Source organism: Physeter macrocephalus, chromosome 11, assembly GCF_002837175.3.
Source record: "Physeter macrocephalus isolate SW-GA chromosome 11, ASM283717v5, whole genome shotgun sequence".
Lineage (NCBI taxonomy): Eukaryota > Metazoa > Chordata > Mammalia > Artiodactyla > Physeteridae > Physeter > Physeter macrocephalus.
Window position 1 is genome coordinate 167950816 of NC_041224.1, and position 18825 is coordinate 167969640.

Here is an 18825-nt window from a genome sequence, read left to right on the forward strand (position 1 = left end):
ATGCATTTAAGGCCAAAGGATACCAAGATCAGACAGCTCATGGTGCTTTCAGGAAAGAGCTAGTACTTTGGTGTGGCTGAGGGGAGGAGCTGCCAACGGGGAAGTGGCAGGAGACAAGACTGGAGAGGTAGGCCAGAAACAGGAGAAAGAATGAGCTTTGTTTTTTAATGAGTTAGAATAAAGAGAGAATTCAGTTTTAAACATGTAATAAATGGTATATCTATACGACATTCAAGGAGAGTATATGGATTTGAGGAGAGAAGCCGAGGCCACTGTTAACTGACACAGGAGTTAAAGTCATGGATCTAGTAATCACCTAAAGAGAATAAGTGAAGTGAGGGGGGCTGGAGGAACGAAGGCTACAGACTCCTAGGAACACTGACATTTAAGAAGCAGACAGAAGGAACAGCTCCTTTCAAGATAACTAAGAACTAACAGTCAGATAGGGAGAAAGAAAACCAGATAAAGAAGCCTCTATCCAGCTTCCCAAATTCCTCCCTGATCCTATTCCCAAACAAAATCTTGGTTGTGTCCATTAATTAAACCGGAAGTATAGCTGACCTTGAACAACATAGATTTGAACTTCCTGGGTCCCCTTACACACAGATATTTTCCAACAGTAAATACTACAGTACTACAGGTTCACGGTTGGTTGAATCCACAGACGTAGAGGAACCGTGAATACGGAGGGCCGACTATAAGTTATATGCAGATTAACCCCTGCGTTGTTCAAAGGTCAACTGTATTTGTTAAAAAGTTCTAGCACACTAAATACTCAAATGAGAAAAGTATCTTAATAGGCACAACTAGATGCATTCCATGAGTTCCTGCAAGTGTGAAACACATTCAAATAATAGACAAATGTAAAAGATTCTAATACGAGGGTGGGGGGTCCTTGTGATCTCAGTATTTATTAAGGGAGGACTAGTTGTTACAAATGTTATAAAGTAAAAATCACAAATTTTGCAAAATATCCAGGACTTAATGTAGTAAATATTGGTCAATTCATACAGAAAGCCAACAGAAATTAGGATCTGGCAGAGCAATGGAAGAGATGAAAACTCAAAAATAATACAATAGGCACTTGAGATATGTCTAGATATCAAGAGATTACTAAAAGGTCCTTGGAAAAATCAGTGAACTCCTTTAATATTTTTGCAAATACGACTCTGCATAATCATGTACCAGCATATAATTGACAAAATTAGGCTAAAAAATTAACATTTTATTCTTAGTTCATTCTATAAATTAGCAGAGTTTTAACTATAACTTAGATTTTGTTAAATATGGGAATGTATTTTTATAAATTATCGTTGTGTTTTCAAGATAAAGTATCAAATTCTTCTCCTGCTACACTCTCTCTACCATTTACTATGAAATTTTAATCTCTGTTTGATGTGGATTTATATAGCCTTTTCATGCCCTAATTATTCTCAATGAGGTAGACTTCCAGTATTAGCATGGATAGTCAATCCATTTAGAAGAAACCCTCTGGGGAAAGAAAATTCAGCATACTACCAATAGGGAGACTCATTCATTGTATAAACCTTAACTGATCATTTACAGTTTCAAATCTAGTAGAAAATGCAAAAATTATACAGTATTTCCTAATTGGTATTTCATAAACAGTTTATAGATATTTGTGAATAAATAGATATGTTCCCAAATATATTTCTTAACTAAAGCATCTTCTCATTAACATAATTTCAGAAATACTCTTAATCTTCAATTGGCAGCAGTTCCTTACAAGTTTTAACTGTACTTAAGATGGATGAATTCCTTCTGAAATATAAATAACCACCTCCTAAGTTCCATGTTTGGGAAGCAGGAGAGCATTGCGGTTAAAAACATGAGCTTTGGAGTATGACTGACCTGGGTTCCCGCTCTGGCTCCATTTACTAGCTGTGTAACCTGGGGCAAGTTATTTAACCTCTCTAAGTCTCAGTTTCTTTATCTGTAAAATAGAGATAATAATAATATCTATTTCATAGGGTTGTTGTGAGGATTAAATGAGATAATGTAGGCTTAGCACAATGCCTGGCACTTAGTATGTGCTCAATAACTTCTGGCTATTATGTTTTTTATAAGCTTACATTTTAAAGTAGCACATCCTTATGAAGATCTGTGACAATAAAATGCATGTACCCAAGACTTTTCTTATATGTTGCTTAAAGTAAGCAAAATTAAAAGCTTCAACTAGTAAAAACTATGGGCATGATTTCTCCTTGTATGTAAGAGAATTTCCTCAGCCATGCAATACACCGCATTTAGAAAGGGCAATTTTAAAATTAAGAAGAAAACATCTATATTTAAAGTATACAGACATTTATAGTTAAACCACTGTGGATATCATAATACCTTTGGTAAATAATTTTAAAAAACAACTTTGTTGGTTTAATAAAATGTAATTTCCTGTGAAGTAAGTAAAGAATATTATTCTCTTCCTTTTAAAAAGAAAAATGAAATTTTGATATGAGGACATTAAGGGACTTGAAAAACAACAGAAAAAATGGGAAATGAATTAAGGTTCTGGAATTGCCAATCACTGCTACACAGTGGTTCTAAACCTAGAAACACATTTTTTCCCCAAATGAGAGGTTCGAGTTACATCTTTATAGATCTCTTACTGGACTCTAATCAGAAAATATATTAATCTATGCTACTCAAAGAAGTTATTTCTCAGAGTTGTAAATAAAACATCTACTGGCTATCATTTTCAAGTGACTACAACAGAATGTAATCTGTTTCTGTAAAATATAGATCTACAAAATTAATTTTAAGAATTAAAAAGCAGACAACTAAAATTCTTCTAAAAGTTAAAATAATTTTTAAAGTCTAATTTCACTATAAAACTTTTAAAGATTATAAATTAACTAAATCTGCAAAACCCAACTTCTTATCACTTCTTAAATATGTTTTCGGTACAACAAGTTCCATGAAAGTACCACAAAAGAGCTGTTGGCTTAATTTTTTAAAAATCGATGACTAGGAGTAAATAATAATTTGGGAATTGATTAGTAAGTGGAACAAAGATTACATCTTTTGTTATGAACTTAGATTTTATATAAAATAGCTCATATTATAAAAACTGCCTCATTATTTTCAATTAAAAATATAATTTTAATAGAAACCTTTAAAATAACTAAAAATTAAAATGTTTACAGCTCTACTTAGAAAAAGTGAATTTTCCTAAGATATCTTCCATCTTTCCTATTAACATACAATACCTGGAAAAGAGTTACATGTAAAATTTTCAAAAACAACCAGGTAATGTTCCACCAAGTCAGAATCACGTTGGCTCTAATAGTAGTAATTAATTCAACTGAAAAGTTCTTGATACAATGAAATAAAAACTCATTATTATTCTTATTTTTCTTATATATAGCTACCACCCACCCCCTCTACCCACCTCCACCTTGAATAAATGCTTTTTGTCAAATGCTTTCCAATTTAATATTTACAGATTTATAATAATTTCTTATAGTACATACTTTAAAAACACAGTTTACAAAAAGAAAAAAAATTATCACATACCTGTCCATCTAAGTCAAATGCTAAGCAAGCTATACCATGTGTATGAACATCCTTAAGAACTGATATGGTCTGCACAGTGTATGAATCCCAAACACAGATATAAGGCTCTTTCCCAACTTGTCCTGTTGCCACCAATACTCGTTCAGGATGCAATGCAAGGCTGCAAAATAAATAAATAAATAAATAAACAGATTTAAAACTGCTTACAGAGCTGTTATATCAATGTGAAAATTAGACTTTAGTTACTTATTTACGTAAAATAATCTGGCCTTAAAATAACTCCCATAAAAATCCATGCTAAGAGTTACTACTTCAATGGTATATGTAATAAACAATTATGATAGACTTCATAATCTTTTAATATGATGTAGTGTGTGTAAACTTCTCAAAAAAAGAATTCTCACAAGCGGTGAACTGAACCACAGCAATGAATCAGTAGCAACCCTACCACATGCCATCTTCTCATTTGGTATTCATCTCATCTGTTTTAAGCCCTCTCTCCCAGTTAGTCTTTTATTGTATAAAGTTAGACCAAATGTTAGTGTCCAAAAATAGCATTGAGTAGCCATCCTATTATAACATTAATATTAAATTACAAATCCCATTTAAAAAAACAGAAAGGTCACCCATAATTCACAGAAAGTAGTAAGTCGTTAAAAACAAGACAAAGACCAAACAGTTGGTAATGGTTTATGTACATCAGTAGAAGGCAAGGAATGAATATAAATTTCTCCTTGATAAATTTTTCCACAAGTATATTTAGATGATCAAATTCTCCTTTGGGAGAAAAAAAAAAATCACTCCCAGCATCAGGGTGGAAGATGAACTGAAAGATGCAAAAGTTAAGAGGGCATTAAAACAGAATTAACAGATTTGATGTACAGGGTAACAGAAAGGGAAGAGTCTAAGATGACTCTTGGGTTTTTGGCTTGGGCATCTGGATGGCCTGGAGTGGTATCGTCAAGTCAGGGAATACTAAGTGAGAAATTATGGAGAAAAAAGGTAAGCGGGAATGGAAGGTTGGTTCAACATATTAAAATCAACCAATGTAATAAGTATATCATATTAGTAATAACACCCAAACCCCCACACATGTTCATCTCAATAGATGCAGAAAAAGCATTTGACAAAAATGTAACCTCTTTCATAATATAAAACACAACAAACTAGGAATTGAAGAAAATTTCCTCAACCTGATAAAGGGCATCTATGAAAATGCACAGCTAATATCACATATAATGGTGAAAGCCTGAAAGTTCCCCCTATAAGTACAGGAACAAGACAAGGATGTCAGCTCTTGCCACTTCCCTTCAACATGATACTGGATATTTTAGCCAGGACAATTAGGCAAGAAAAAGAAATAAAAGAGAGAAGTAAAACTATCTCTACTTGCAAATAACATAATACCATACATAGGAAAACCTAAGGAATCCACAAACAACAACAGAATAAACCCCAAGTAGAGCTAATAAATGAGTTCAGCAAGGCTGAAGGATATATGATCAATATAAAAATACAAATTGTATTTCTATACACTAGCAACAATCTGAAAATTAAATCAAGAAAACAATTCCACTTATAACAGCATCAAAAAGAACAAAACACTTAGGAATAAATTAAACAAAAAGGTACAAGACTTATACACTAAAAACTACACAATATCATTAAAGAAATGTTAAGAGATCTAAATAAATGGAAAGACATCGCGTGTTCTTGGAGGGCCATGTTGTTAAGATGGTATTACTTCCTAAACTGATCTACAGAGTCAACACAATCCCTGCCAAAATACTAGTTGCCTTTCTTGAAGAAACTGACAAGCTGATTCTAAAACTCAGAACAGTAAAAACAATCTTGTGAAAGAACAAAATTGAAAGACTCACACATACCAATTTCAAAACTTACTACAAAACCACAGTAATCAAGACAGTATGGCACTGACATAAAAACAGACATGCTGATCAATGGAACAGAATTGAGAGTCCAAAAGTAAACTGATATATTTATGGTCAATTGCCTTTCCATTAATAAGAAAGGTCTTTTCAATAGATGGTGCTGGACATCTGAATATCTACATGCAAAAGAATGAATCTGGACCCATACCTCAAACCATATACAAAAATCCACTCAAAATATAAAAGCCAAAACACAGGTCTAAGTCTTACGTAACTTGGATGAAACAAAGGTGTCCTTAGATCTGACAGCAAAAGCAGAAGTGATAAAAGAAAACACAGATAACATGGATTTCATTAAAATTAAAAACTTTTGTTCTTCAAAGGACAACCATCAAGAACATAAAAACACAACCCACAGAATGAGAGAAAATATTTGCAAAGCATATATCTGATAAGGGACTTACATCCAGAATACAAAAAAAAAAAAAAAATCAACAACAAAACCACAAACAACCCAATTTTTTAAGTGTACAAAGGATCTGAATAAACATTTCCCCCAAGGAAATTACCAGTAATGAAACTCCCAACAAGCAAAAGTCCAATCACCAGATAGCTTCAAAGGTGACTTCTAACAAACATTTAGACAAGAGTTAACACCTATGCTTATCAAGGTATTCCAAAGAACTGAAGAGGAAGGAATACTTCCTGAACTCATTCTATGAGGCCAGCATCACCCTGATAGCAAAACCAGACAAAGATATGACTAAACAAGAAAATTACAGCTCAATATCACTGATAAGCATAGATGCAAAAAATCCTTAACAAAATATTAGCAAACCATGATCAACTGGGATTTATCCCAGCAATGCAAGGATTTTTCAATATCTGCAAATCAATCAGTGTGATACACCACATTAACAAAATGAAGAACAAAACCCATATGATCGTCTCAATAGATGCAGAAAAAGCTTTTGACAAAATTGAACATCCATTTACGACAAAAACTCCCAGAAAGTGGGCATAGAGAGAACATACCTCAACATAATAAAGGCCAGATATGAAAAACTGACAGATAATATTATACTCAATGGTAAAAGCTGAAAGCATTTCCCCTAAGATCAGGAACAAGACAAGGATGCCCACTCTCACCACTTTTATTCAACATAGAAATGCAAGTCCTAGCCATAGCACTCAGACAAGAAAAAGAAATAAAAGGAATCCAAACTGGAAAAGAAGAAGTAAAACTTCACTGTTTGCAGATGACATGGTACTATACATGGAAAATATTAAAGATGTTACCAGAAAACTACTAGAGCTCATCAACGAATTCGGTAAAGTTGCAGGATACAAATTAACATACAGAAACCTGTTGCATTTCTATACACTAACAACGAAGTATCAAAAAGAGAAATTAAGGAAACAATCCCATTCATCATCACATCAAAAAGAATAAAATACCTAGGAATAAACCTACCTAAGTAGGTAAAAGACCTGTACTCAGAACTATAAAACAGTGATGAAAGAAACTGAAGATGACACAAACAGATAGAAAGAGATACCATGTTCATGGACTGGAAAAATCAATATTGTTAAAATGATTATACTATCCAAGGCATTCCACAGATTTAATGCAATCCCTATAAAAATACCAATGGCATTTTTCACAGAACTAGAACAAATAATTTTAAAATTTGTATGGAGACACAAAAGACCCCAAATAACCAAAACAATCTTGAGAAAGAAGAATAGAGCTGGAGGAGTCAGGCTCCCTGACTTAAAACTATAGTACAAAGCTAAAGTAATCAAATCAGTATGGTACTGGCACAAAAACAGACATACAGATCAATGGAACAGAATAGAGAGCCCAGAAATAAACACATGCACTTACAGTCAGTTAATCTATGACAAAGGAGGCAAGAATATACAATGGAGAAAAGACAGTCTCTTCAATAAGTGGTCCTAGGAAAAACTGGACAGCTGCACGTAAAAGAATGAAATTAGAACATTCTCTAACACCATATAGAAAATAAACTGAAATGGATTAAAGACCTAAATGTAAGACCAGATACCATTAAACTCCTAGAGGAAAACACAGGCAGAACACTCTGACATAAATCGCAGCAGTATATTTTTGGATCCGTCTCCTAAAACAAAGGAAATAAAAGCAAAAATAAATAAATGGACTGTACACCTGAAACTAACACAACATTGTAAATCAACTGTATTCCAATAAAAATTTTTTTAATTAAAGAAAAAAAGGAATCTAATTAAACTTAAAAGCTTTTGCACAGCACAGGAAACAACTGACAAAACAAAAAGACAACCTACTGAATGGGTGAAAATATTTGCAAATTATATGACTGATAAGGGGATAATATCTAAAATATATAAACTTAACATTAAAAAAAACAAACAACCCCATCAAAAAATGGGCAGAAGACCTGAATAGACATTTTTCCAAAGAAGACATTCAGATGGCCAACAGACACATGAAAAGATGCTCAACACTGTTAATCATCAGAGAAATGCAAATTAAAACCACAGTGAGGTATCACCTCATACCGGTCAGAATGGCTATCATCAAAAACAACACAACAAATATCGGCGAGGATGTGGAGAAAAGGGAACCCTCGTACACTGTGGGTCAGAATGTAAATTGGTGCAGCCACTGTGGAAAACAGTTTGGTGGTTTCTCAAAAAACTACAAATAAACTACTGTATGACTCAGCAATTCTTCTCCTGGGTATATATCCAAAAAAACCAAAAAAACATTAATTCAAAAAGATACATGTACCCCAATATTCACATAGCAGTGTTATTTACAATTGCCAAGATGTGGAAGCAACCTAAGTGTCCATCAACAGAACAGGTGTTTTATACACACACACACACACACACACACACACACACACACAATGGAATACTACTCAGCCATAAAACAGAGTGAAATTTTGCCATTTGCAGCAACATGGATGGACTTGGAGGGCATTTTACTAAGTGAAATAAGTCAGTCAAAGAAAGACAAATACTGTATAATATCACTTACATGTGGAATCTAAAAAATACAACAAACTAGTGAGTATAACAAAAAAGAAGCAGACTCACAGATATAGAGAACAAACTAGTGGTTACCAGAGGGGAGAGGGAGGTGGGGAGGGGGAATATAAGGGTTGGGGATTAAAAGGTACAAATTATTAGGTATAAAATAAGCTACAAGACACGGGGAATATAGCCAATGTTTTATAATAACTATAGAATATAACCTTTAAAAACAAAAGCCTGTGAGTTCATATTGATACCTCTGATTTTATTTTATTTTATTTATTTATTTTTTAAACATCTTTATTAGAGTATAATTGCTTTACAATGATGTGTTAGTTTCTGCTTTATAACAAAGTGAATCAGTTATACATATACATATGTCCCCATGTCTCTTCCCTCTTGCATCTCCCTCCCTCCCACTCTTCCTGTCCCACCCCTCTAGGTGGTCACAAAGCACAGAGCTAATCTCCCTGTGCTATGCAGCTGCTTCCCACTAGCTATCTATTTTACATTTGGTAGTGTATATATGTCCATGCCACTCTCTCACTTTGCCCCAGCTTACCCTTCACCCTCCCCGTATCCTCACGTCCATTCTCTAGTAGGTCTGCATCTTTATTCCCATCTTGCACCTAGGTTCTTCTGACCATTTTTTTTCTTTTAGATTCTATATATATGGTAAAGTAGCAGGATACAAAATTAATGCATAGAAATCTCTTGCATTCCTATACACTAATGATGAAAAACCTGAAAGAGAAATTAAGAAAACACTCCCATATACCATTGCAACAAACAGAATAAAATACCTAGGAATAAACCTACCTAAGTAGGTAAAAGACCTGTACTCAGAACTATAAAACAGTGATGAAAGAAACTGAAGATGACACAAACAGATAGAAAGAGATACCATGTTCATGGACTGGAAAAATCAATATTGTTAAAATGATTATACTATCCAAGGCATTCCACAGATTTAATGCAATCCCTATAAAAATACCAATGGCATTTTTCACAGAACTAGAACAAATAATTTTAAAATTTGTATGGAGACACAAAAGACCCCAAATAACCAAAACAATCTTGAGAAAGAAGAATAGAGCTGGAGGAGTCAGGCTCCCTGACTTAAAACTATAGTACAAAGCTAAAGTAATCAAATCAGTATGGTACTGGCACAAAAACAGACATACAGATCAATGGAACAGAATAGAGAGCCCAGAAATAAACACATGCACTTACAGTCAGTTAATCTATGACAAAGGAGGCAAGAATATACAATGGAGAAAAGACAGTCTCTTCAATAAGTGGTCCTAGGAAAAACTGGACAGCTGCACGTAAAAGAATGAAATTAGAACATTCTCTAACACCATATAGAAAATAAACTGAAATGGATTAAAGACCTAAATGTAAGACCAGATACCATTAAACTCCTAGAGGAAAACACAGGCAGAACACTCTGACATAAATCGCAGCAGTATATTTTTGGATCCGTCTCCTAAAACAAAGGAAATAAAAGCAAAAATAAATAAATGGACTGTACACCTGAAACTAACACAACATTGTAAATCAACTGTATTCCAATAAAAATTTTTTTAATTAAAGAAAAAAAGGAATCTAATTAAACTTAAAAGCTTTTGCACAGCACAGGAAACAACTGACAAAACAAAAAGACAACCTACTGAATGGGTGAAAATATTTGCAAATTATATGACTGATAAGGGGATAATATCTAAAATATATAAACTTAACATTAAAAAAAACAAACAACCCCATCAAAAAATGGGCAGAAGACCTGAATAGACATTTTTCCAAAGAAGACATTCAGATGGCCAACAGACACATGAAAAGATGCTCAACACTGTTAATCATCAGAGAAATGCAAATTAAAACCACAGTGAGGTATCACCTCATACCGGTCAGAATGGCTATCATCAAAAACAACACAACAAATATCGGCGAGGATGTGGAGAAAAGGGAACCCTCGTACACTGTGGGTCAGAATGTAAATTGGTGCAGCCACTGTGGAAAACAGTTTGGTGGTTTCTCAAAAAACTACAAATAAACTACTGTATGACTCAGCAATTCTTCTCCTGGGTATATATCCAAAAAAACCAAAAAAACATTAATTCAAAAAGATACATGTACCCCAATATTCACATAGCAGTGTTATTTACAATTGCCAAGATGTGGAAGCAACCTAAGTGTCCATCAACAGAACAGGTGTTTTATACACACACACACACACACACACACACACACACACACAATGGAATACTACTCAGCCATAAAACAGAGTGAAATTTTGCCATTTGCAGCAACATGGATGGACTTGGAGGGCATTTTACTAAGTGAAATAAGTCAGTCAAAGAAAGACAAATACTGTATAATATCACTTACATGTGGAATCTAAAAAATACAACAAACTAGTGAGTATAACAAAAAAGAAGCAGACTCACAGATATAGAGAACAAACTAGTGGTTACCAGAGGGGAGAGGGAGGTGGGGAGGGGGAATATAAGGGTTGGGGATTAAAAGGTACAAATTATTAGGTATAAAATAAGCTACAAGACACGGGGAATATAGCCAATGTTTTATAATAACTATAGAATATAACCTTTAAAAACAAAAGCCTGTGAGTTCATATTGATACCTCTGATTTTATTTTATTTTATTTATTTATTTTTTAAACATCTTTATTAGAGTATAATTGCTTTACAATGATGTGTTAGTTTCTGCTTTATAACAAAGTGAATCAGTTATACATATACATATGTCCCCATGTCTCTTCCCTCTTGCATCTCCCTCCCTCCCACTCTTCCTGTCCCACCCCTCTAGGTGGTCACAAAGCACAGAGCTAATCTCCCTGTGCTATGCAGCTGCTTCCCACTAGCTATCTATTTTACATTTGGTAGTGTATATATGTCCATGCCACTCTCTCACTTTGCCCCAGCTTACCCTTCACCCTCCCCGTATCCTCACGTCCATTCTCTAGTAGGTCTGCATCTTTATTCCCATCTTGCACCTAGGTTCTTCTGACCATTTTTTTTCTTTTAGATTCTATATATATGTGTTAGCGTATGGTATTCGTTTTTCTTTCTGACTTACTTCACTCTGTATGACGGTCTCTAGGTCCATCCACCTCACTACAAATAACTTTTTAAGGAACCTCCACACTGTTCTCCATAGTGGCTGTATCAGTTTACATTTGCACCAACAGTGCAAGAGGGTTCCCTTTTCTCCACACACTCTCCAGCATTTATTGTTTGTAGATTTTTTGATGATGGCCATTCTGACCGGTGTGAGATGATATCTCAATACCTCCGATTTTAATCCAAAACCACAGGGTTCATTTAAGACTTCTCCTTTCCTTATTTACAGGCATACCTTGTTGTACTGTGCTTCATCGATAGTGCGTTTTTTACACATTGAAGGTTTGTGGCAACCCTGCATCGTGTTAAGTCTATCAGTGCCATTTTTCCAAAAGCATTTGCTCTCTTTGTGTCTCTGTATCACATTTTGGCAATTCTCATAATATTTCAAACTTTTTCATTATTATTATATTTGTTATGGTGGTCTGTGATCAGCAGTCTTTGATATTACTACTATGACTCACTGAAGACTCAGATAATGGTTAACGTTTTTAGCAATAAATTATTTTTAAATTAAGGTATGTATATCGTCTCTTTAGACATATGCTGTCGCAGACTTAGACTACAGTATAGTATAAACATAACTTTTATATGCACTGGGAACTAAAAATTTCGTATGACTAACTCTGTTGCTGTTTTCGCTTTAGCAGTGGTCTGGAACTGAATCTGCAATATCTCTGAGGTATGCCTGTATAATTTCTTCCTCCAAGAGTGGAAGGCTTATTAGGCTCTCATAATCTAAAGTCTATTTATTTATTTAATTTTAGTATATATAAAGCTGTTTCAGAATTGCTAGTCCTGTGAGAAACAATTTTACTAACCAGATTATAGCATTATCTACAGTTATCTTTGTCTTCATTCTTACAGTATCCGGTCAAGATATTGTTTCAGATTTTTAGGTTAAGCTTCTCCCTGTAAAGTCCAGCAGTGGAGAGGAGAAAGCTTGTGAAACAAACTGTGGTTGGAATTTGTTTTTCTATTTTTACTTATAGTTATTTTTTCAGTTTTGCTATTCTCTGTTTAAATAACGGTGAGACTAGGGTTTTGCATAGAAACATCATAGTTGTGAAATGAATTCTGCATTGTTTAGGGAAGAGATTCTGCGAGGTTACTACATACGTGCCTCCGTCCTCAGTTACCTGGAAGTTTGAAAAGTTTTAAATTTAATGAGGCTCAATTCATAATTTTCCTTTTTGGAAGTCACGCTTTTTATGCCCTATTTCCTATACTTCTCAGAAATATTATAGTGTTAGCTTTTACATTTAAGATATAGGATTCAATTTGAGTTAAATTCTGTATATGGTGAAATATAGCTAAAGTTCATTTTGTTCCACATATGGATATTTAGATGTTTTCGACATTACTTGCTGAAAAGACTATTTTTTGAGCATATTTTATATACTCACAGAAATCACCCAGTAGAAAAATCATCAAAAATATTGATACAGGAGACAGGGAGAATTTCTGGAACAGGGAAAAAAGGGTGGGATTTGTGCAGAAGTGGAGGGATTAATGTGAGAAAGAAGCTGCTTGTATTGCTGATGGGTGGGTGGAATCTGAAAGTTCTCTTCTGATAGCTCCAAGTTTCTTAATGAGAAAGAAAGCATGAGTGTTTTTCCAATAATCTTGAAGTTAACTTAGTATCTTAGAGTTAAGTTTTATCCCACATATTGCCTACTAAATTGCAGAACATATACGGGTACTCAACAATGCTACAGATTGATTTGGGAGAAAGATGATAGAAGTAACGATTTCAAGGCATATTCCTGGCCTAAAACATAGGTGACTACCCATCCATATTGTGATATCATCATTTGAAATTCATGGAAAGAGCAGATTCTCTTTTAATTTCCTTTTCCTATTACTATTCCTGAATATTAGAAATTAGGTAAGAGCACTGTCATCAGATCCAACAATCACATAAGGTATTTTAAGCATTTAATCTCTAAATTTATCTTAACTATAAAGTAGTAACACAATAAACAAACATAAAGGGGGCTGTCTCCTTCAAGGCAGTTATCTTCATATATTTCCCTTCTTATACACAATTGTGCATCAGTGTTTATTTAAATTTATGCTCACAAATCTTAAATGTGCATTTTTACACTATAACATAATCCTTTTAAACCCTTAGCTGATAAATTTTGCGTTCTTCCTCTCAACCTCCAAGCTCCTCATGAGCACAGTCCTCCACCATCAACTTCCTCCTTTGCAGCTGATAAGGCTGCCTTGTACTCAGTGAATAAATATAGATGGAATTAGAGAAGATTACTTTGCCCACAACAAATTCACTAACCTAAGTGCAACTGTTACAGCTGACTCTGCCCTCCCTCTTGTAAAATGGAAGAAACGTCTCTAACCCACACACTCTGCACTTGTGCTCTGGATCCCGGTCCCTTTCCTTTCAAGTAAAGGAAACTTATTTACTTTATTCCTAGAACTATGTTTTCTGGAATTATTGCTTCCTCACTACTGAGTCATTCCTATTAACACTCAAATATACTTAGTGAAAAACACTCCCTTGACCCTTCACAGTAAAACTCAAAAGAGTTGTCTCAATTTTTCCACTCCCTTTACTTTCTCCACATATTCCAACTAAGCTTCCACCGCTTCTCCTTCACTAAAATAGTTGTTTTCAAGGTCATGTGTGACCCTGTCAAATCTAATGGTCAATTGTATGTCCTTATTTTCCAACACTTTTCAACGGTATTTAACACAAATGACCACTCTTCCCTTTTTAGAAACACTTTCCTCTCTAGGTTTTCCTGATTCCAAAATATATTAGCCCACCCTTCTCCCTCTCGTTTGCTAGGCCCTATCTTCCGCACCCAACCTCTCAATGCTAAAGTGTCTGCGGGTCTTATCTTGGCTGTCTTCCCTTCCTTTCCCAGCTGATTTCATCCAATCCCATGTCTTTAAAAGCACATATATAGTGATAACACCCAAATCCGTATCTCCAACCAAGAGCAATAGATGTGTCATGGGCAACTCACATTTAACACATCCAGCATTTTTTTCCTCCTTAATTACCCCCCAATCCGTTTCTCATCTTAGTAAATGGCATCACTATCCACTCAGTTGCTCAGACCAAGAATCTAAATTTAATCCTCACCACCTCTCTCTTTCTTATTCATCACATACATTCTATTAGCCTGTTCTATTGACTCTATCATCACCCTCACCTTCTCTGCTACAACCCTAACCTGAGCCACCTGCCCTTCTTCCTCTATTGCTCCCCTTTAGGGCCTTCTTAACATAGCCAGAATGATCTTTTAAAACAATATAAATTTCACCTAGTTAAAATCCCCCAACAGCTTCCTATTACAAGTAGACTAAAATCCAAACTATCTAACTTGGCACTTACAAGGCTCTACAAGATATACCCTCACCTGCTTCTCGAACCTCAACTTCTACTATTCTCCCTTTTGTTCACCACACTCCAGCCACACTGGCCTTTCTGTCCCTTGAAAAGGCCAAACTCATTATACTCGGAAGGTCTTTGTCTAGAATGATCTCCCAAATCTTGCTTCATTCATATCATTCATGCTTCAGGTCAATGTAACTTGCTTAGAGAAACCTTCCTAGTCATCCTAACATATTCTACTCGATTACCCTATTTTATATGTAGTAGTTATCACTGTCTAAAATTACTATCGTGCACTTATTATCTTACTCTCCTCCACTAGAATGGGTACTTCATTAGGACAGAGGCTTCCCCTTTTTCTTCATATTATACCCTAAGCACTTTGAACAATAATGAGCACATAGCAGGTATTCAATCAGTATTTGTTAACTGAATTTCCAAAGAAGCTGCTAGTGTTAAAAGAAAATTTTTTAAATGAAATAATTCTCAATACAGAAAAATCCTTATGTACAGCTTTTTTGTTCCTGAATCTTTATTTATAACAGTAAAAACCTGAAAACCACCTAAATGTCCAACATTTAGAAATGGTTAAATAATTATGGTACAATCACACGATGGACTCTCATGCAGTCATAAAAAATGTGATTTTTCACAGTACTGGAGAAAAGTTATGCTATAATGTTAAATAAAAAGCACAGAATCCAAGATTTTACATATAATGTAACCTTAATTACTTTAGAATACATGTATCAGACACAATCTGCCAAAATCCCACAAGAAGAAATCGATGATCTCAATAGGCCTGTATCTATTAAGTAAATTGAATCAATAATTAATAACCTTTAAAACAGAAAGCATCAGGCTCAGATGGGTTCACTGGTAAATCCTACCAAACATTTAAGGAAGAAATTATACCAATTCTCTACAAATCTCTTTCAGAGGAAAGAAGCAGAGGGAATGCTTCCTAACTCATTTTATGTGGCCAGAATTACCCTAATACTAAAACCAGATAAAGACATCACAAGAAAAGCAAACTATACATTAGCATCTCTCATAAACATAGATGCAAAAATCTTCAACAAAATATTAGCACCTTGAATTTTTAAAAGTATAAAAAGAATTATATACCACAACTATGTGGAATATATCCCAGGTATGACTAAAAAATCAATTGATGTGGTCCATCATATCGATGGACTAAAATAAAAATCACACAATCATATCAACAGATGAAGAAAAGGCATCTGACAAATGCCAATACCCATTCATGATAAAAACTCAAGGGAAACCAGGAATACAGGAGAACTTCGCGCATCAACCTTATGAAGAGTATCTACAAAAACCCCACAGTTAACTTCATATTTCATGGTGAGAAACTCTTTCCCACAAAGATCAGGTGCAAGTCATGAATGCCCCCTTTTACCACTCCTTTTCAATACTGTGCTGGAAGGCCTTGTTAATGCAATAATGCAAGAAAAGGAAATAAAACGTATAACGACTGGGAAGGAAGAATAAAACAGTCTTTGTTCGCAGATGACATGATCATCTACGTAAAAAAAAATGCAAAAGCATCGGCCAAAAGAATTTCTGGAACTAAAAAGCAACTATAGGGGCTTCCCTGGTGGCGCGGTGGTTGGGGGTCCGCCTGCGGATGCAGGGGACATGGGTTCGTGCCCCGGTCCGGGAGGATCCCAGGTGCCGGGGAGCGGCTGGGCCCGTGGGCCATGGCCGCTGGGCCTGGGCGTCCGGAGCCTGTGCTCCGCAGCGGGAGAGGCCACAGCGGTGAGAGGCCTGTGTACTGCAAAAAAAAAAAAAAAAAAAAAAAAAAAAAAGCAACTATAGCACGGTTGCAGGATACAAAGTTAATATACAAAGTTAACTGCTATCCTATACACTGAGAGAGAACAAATGGAATTTGAAATTTAAAATGCAATACCAGACTCCCTCTTGTGAGAGCACTGGAATCACAACTAACTGCTGAACAATCATCAACAGGAGGACACTGGAATTCATGAAAAACATGCCCCACATCCAAGAACAGGGGAAAAGCCGCAATAAGATGGTAGGAGGGGTGCAACCACAATAAAATCAAATCCCATGGCTGCTAGGTGGGTGACTCACAAACTGGAGAACACTTATACCACAGAGGTCCACCCACTGTAGTGAAGGTTCTGAGCCCCATGTCAGGCTTCCCAACCTGGGGGTCCGGCAACAGGAGGGGGAATTCCTAGAGAATCAGACTTTGAAGGTTGGTGGGATTTGACTGCAGGACTTCGACAGGACTGGGAGAACCAGGGACTCCACTCTTGGAGGACACACACAAAGTAGTGTGTGCATCAGGACCCAGGGAAAAGAGCGGTGACCCCATGGGAGACGGAACCAGACCTACTTTCTAGTGTTGGAGGGTCTCCTGCAGAGGTGGAGGGTGGCTGTGGAGCACTGCAGGGACAAGGACACTGGCAGCATAAGTTCTGGAAAGTACTCCTTGGCGTGAGTCCGCCCAGAGTCTGCCATTAGCCCCACCAAAGAGTGGGTAGGCTCCAGGGCTGGGTCACCTCAGGCCAAACAACCAACAGGGAGGGAACCCAGCCACACCCATCAGCAGACAAGTGGATTAAAGTTTTACTGAGCTCTGCCCAACAGAGCAACACCCAGCTCTACCCACCGACACCCTTCCCATCAGGAAGCTTGCACAAGCCTCTTAGATAGCCTCATCCACCAGAAGGCAGACAGCAGAAGCAAGAAGAACTACAATTCTGCAGCCTGTGTAACGAAAATCACAATCACAGAAAGACAGACAAAATGAAAAGGTAGAGGACTATGTCCCAGATGAAGGAACAAGATAAAACCCCAGAAAAACAACTAAATGAAGTGGAGCAAGGCCACCTTCCAGAAAAAGATTTCAGAATAATGACAGTGAAGATGATCCAGGACCTCGGAAAAAGAATGGAGAAAAAGACCGAGAAGATGCAAGAAATGTTTAACAAAGACCTAGAAGAATTAAAGAACAAACACCTAGAAGAATTAAAGAACAAACAAACAGAGATGAACAGTAACTGAAGTGAAAAATACACTAGACGGAATCAATAGCAGAATAACTGAGGCAGAACAGATAAGTGATCTGGAAGACAGAATCGTGGAATTCACTGCCCTGGAAGAGGAGAAAGAAAAAAGACTGAAAAGAAATGAAGACAGCCTAAGAGACGTCTGGGACAACATTATATGCACCAACATTCGCATTATAGGTGTCCCAGAAGGAGAAGAGAGAGAGAAAGGACACGAGAAAATATATGAAGAGATTACAGTCGAAAACTTCCCTAACATGGGAAAGGAAATAGGCACCCAAGTCCAGGAAGTGCAGAGAGTCCCAGGCAGGATAAACCCAAGGAGAAACATGTGGAGACATACAGTAATCAAATTGACAAAAATTAAAGACAAACAAAAATTATTAAAAGCAACAAGTGAAAAACGACAAATAACATACAATAACATACCACATATGACAACATACAAACATACATTTGTCGTATAAAAATGACAAATAACATACAGCTGATTTCTCAGCAGAAACTCTACAAGCCAGAAGAGAGTGGCATGATTTATCTAAAATGATGAAAGGGAAGAACCTACAGGCAAGATTACTCTACCTGGCAAGGATCTCATTCAGAGTTGACAGAGATATCAAAGGCTTTACAGACAAGTAAAAGCTAAGAGAATTCAGCACCACCAAACGAGCTCTACAAAAAATGCTAAAGGAACCTCTTCTCTAAGGGGGAAGGAAGCAAAAGAGAAGAAAAGGACCTACAAAAACAAACCCAAAACAATTAAGAAAATGGTAATAGGAACATAC

At 35.8% G+C, this 18825-nt stretch overlaps 1 protein-coding gene across 5 annotated transcripts in view; it reads right to left on the reverse strand.

Annotated features, from left to right (window-relative positions):
* Positions 1-18825, reverse strand: part of EML5 (EMAP like 5) — a 178514-nt gene that overhangs the window by 143493 nt on the left and 16196 nt on the right. For all 5 annotated transcript variants that reach the window (XM_024130935.3, XM_028496289.2, XM_055088668.1 and 2 more), the window contains exon 2: positions 3535-3694. In XM_024130935.3, the coding sequence (XP_023986703.1) occupies positions 3535-3694 (160 nt within the window). The remainder of the gene's footprint in view (positions 1-3534; positions 3695-18825) is intronic.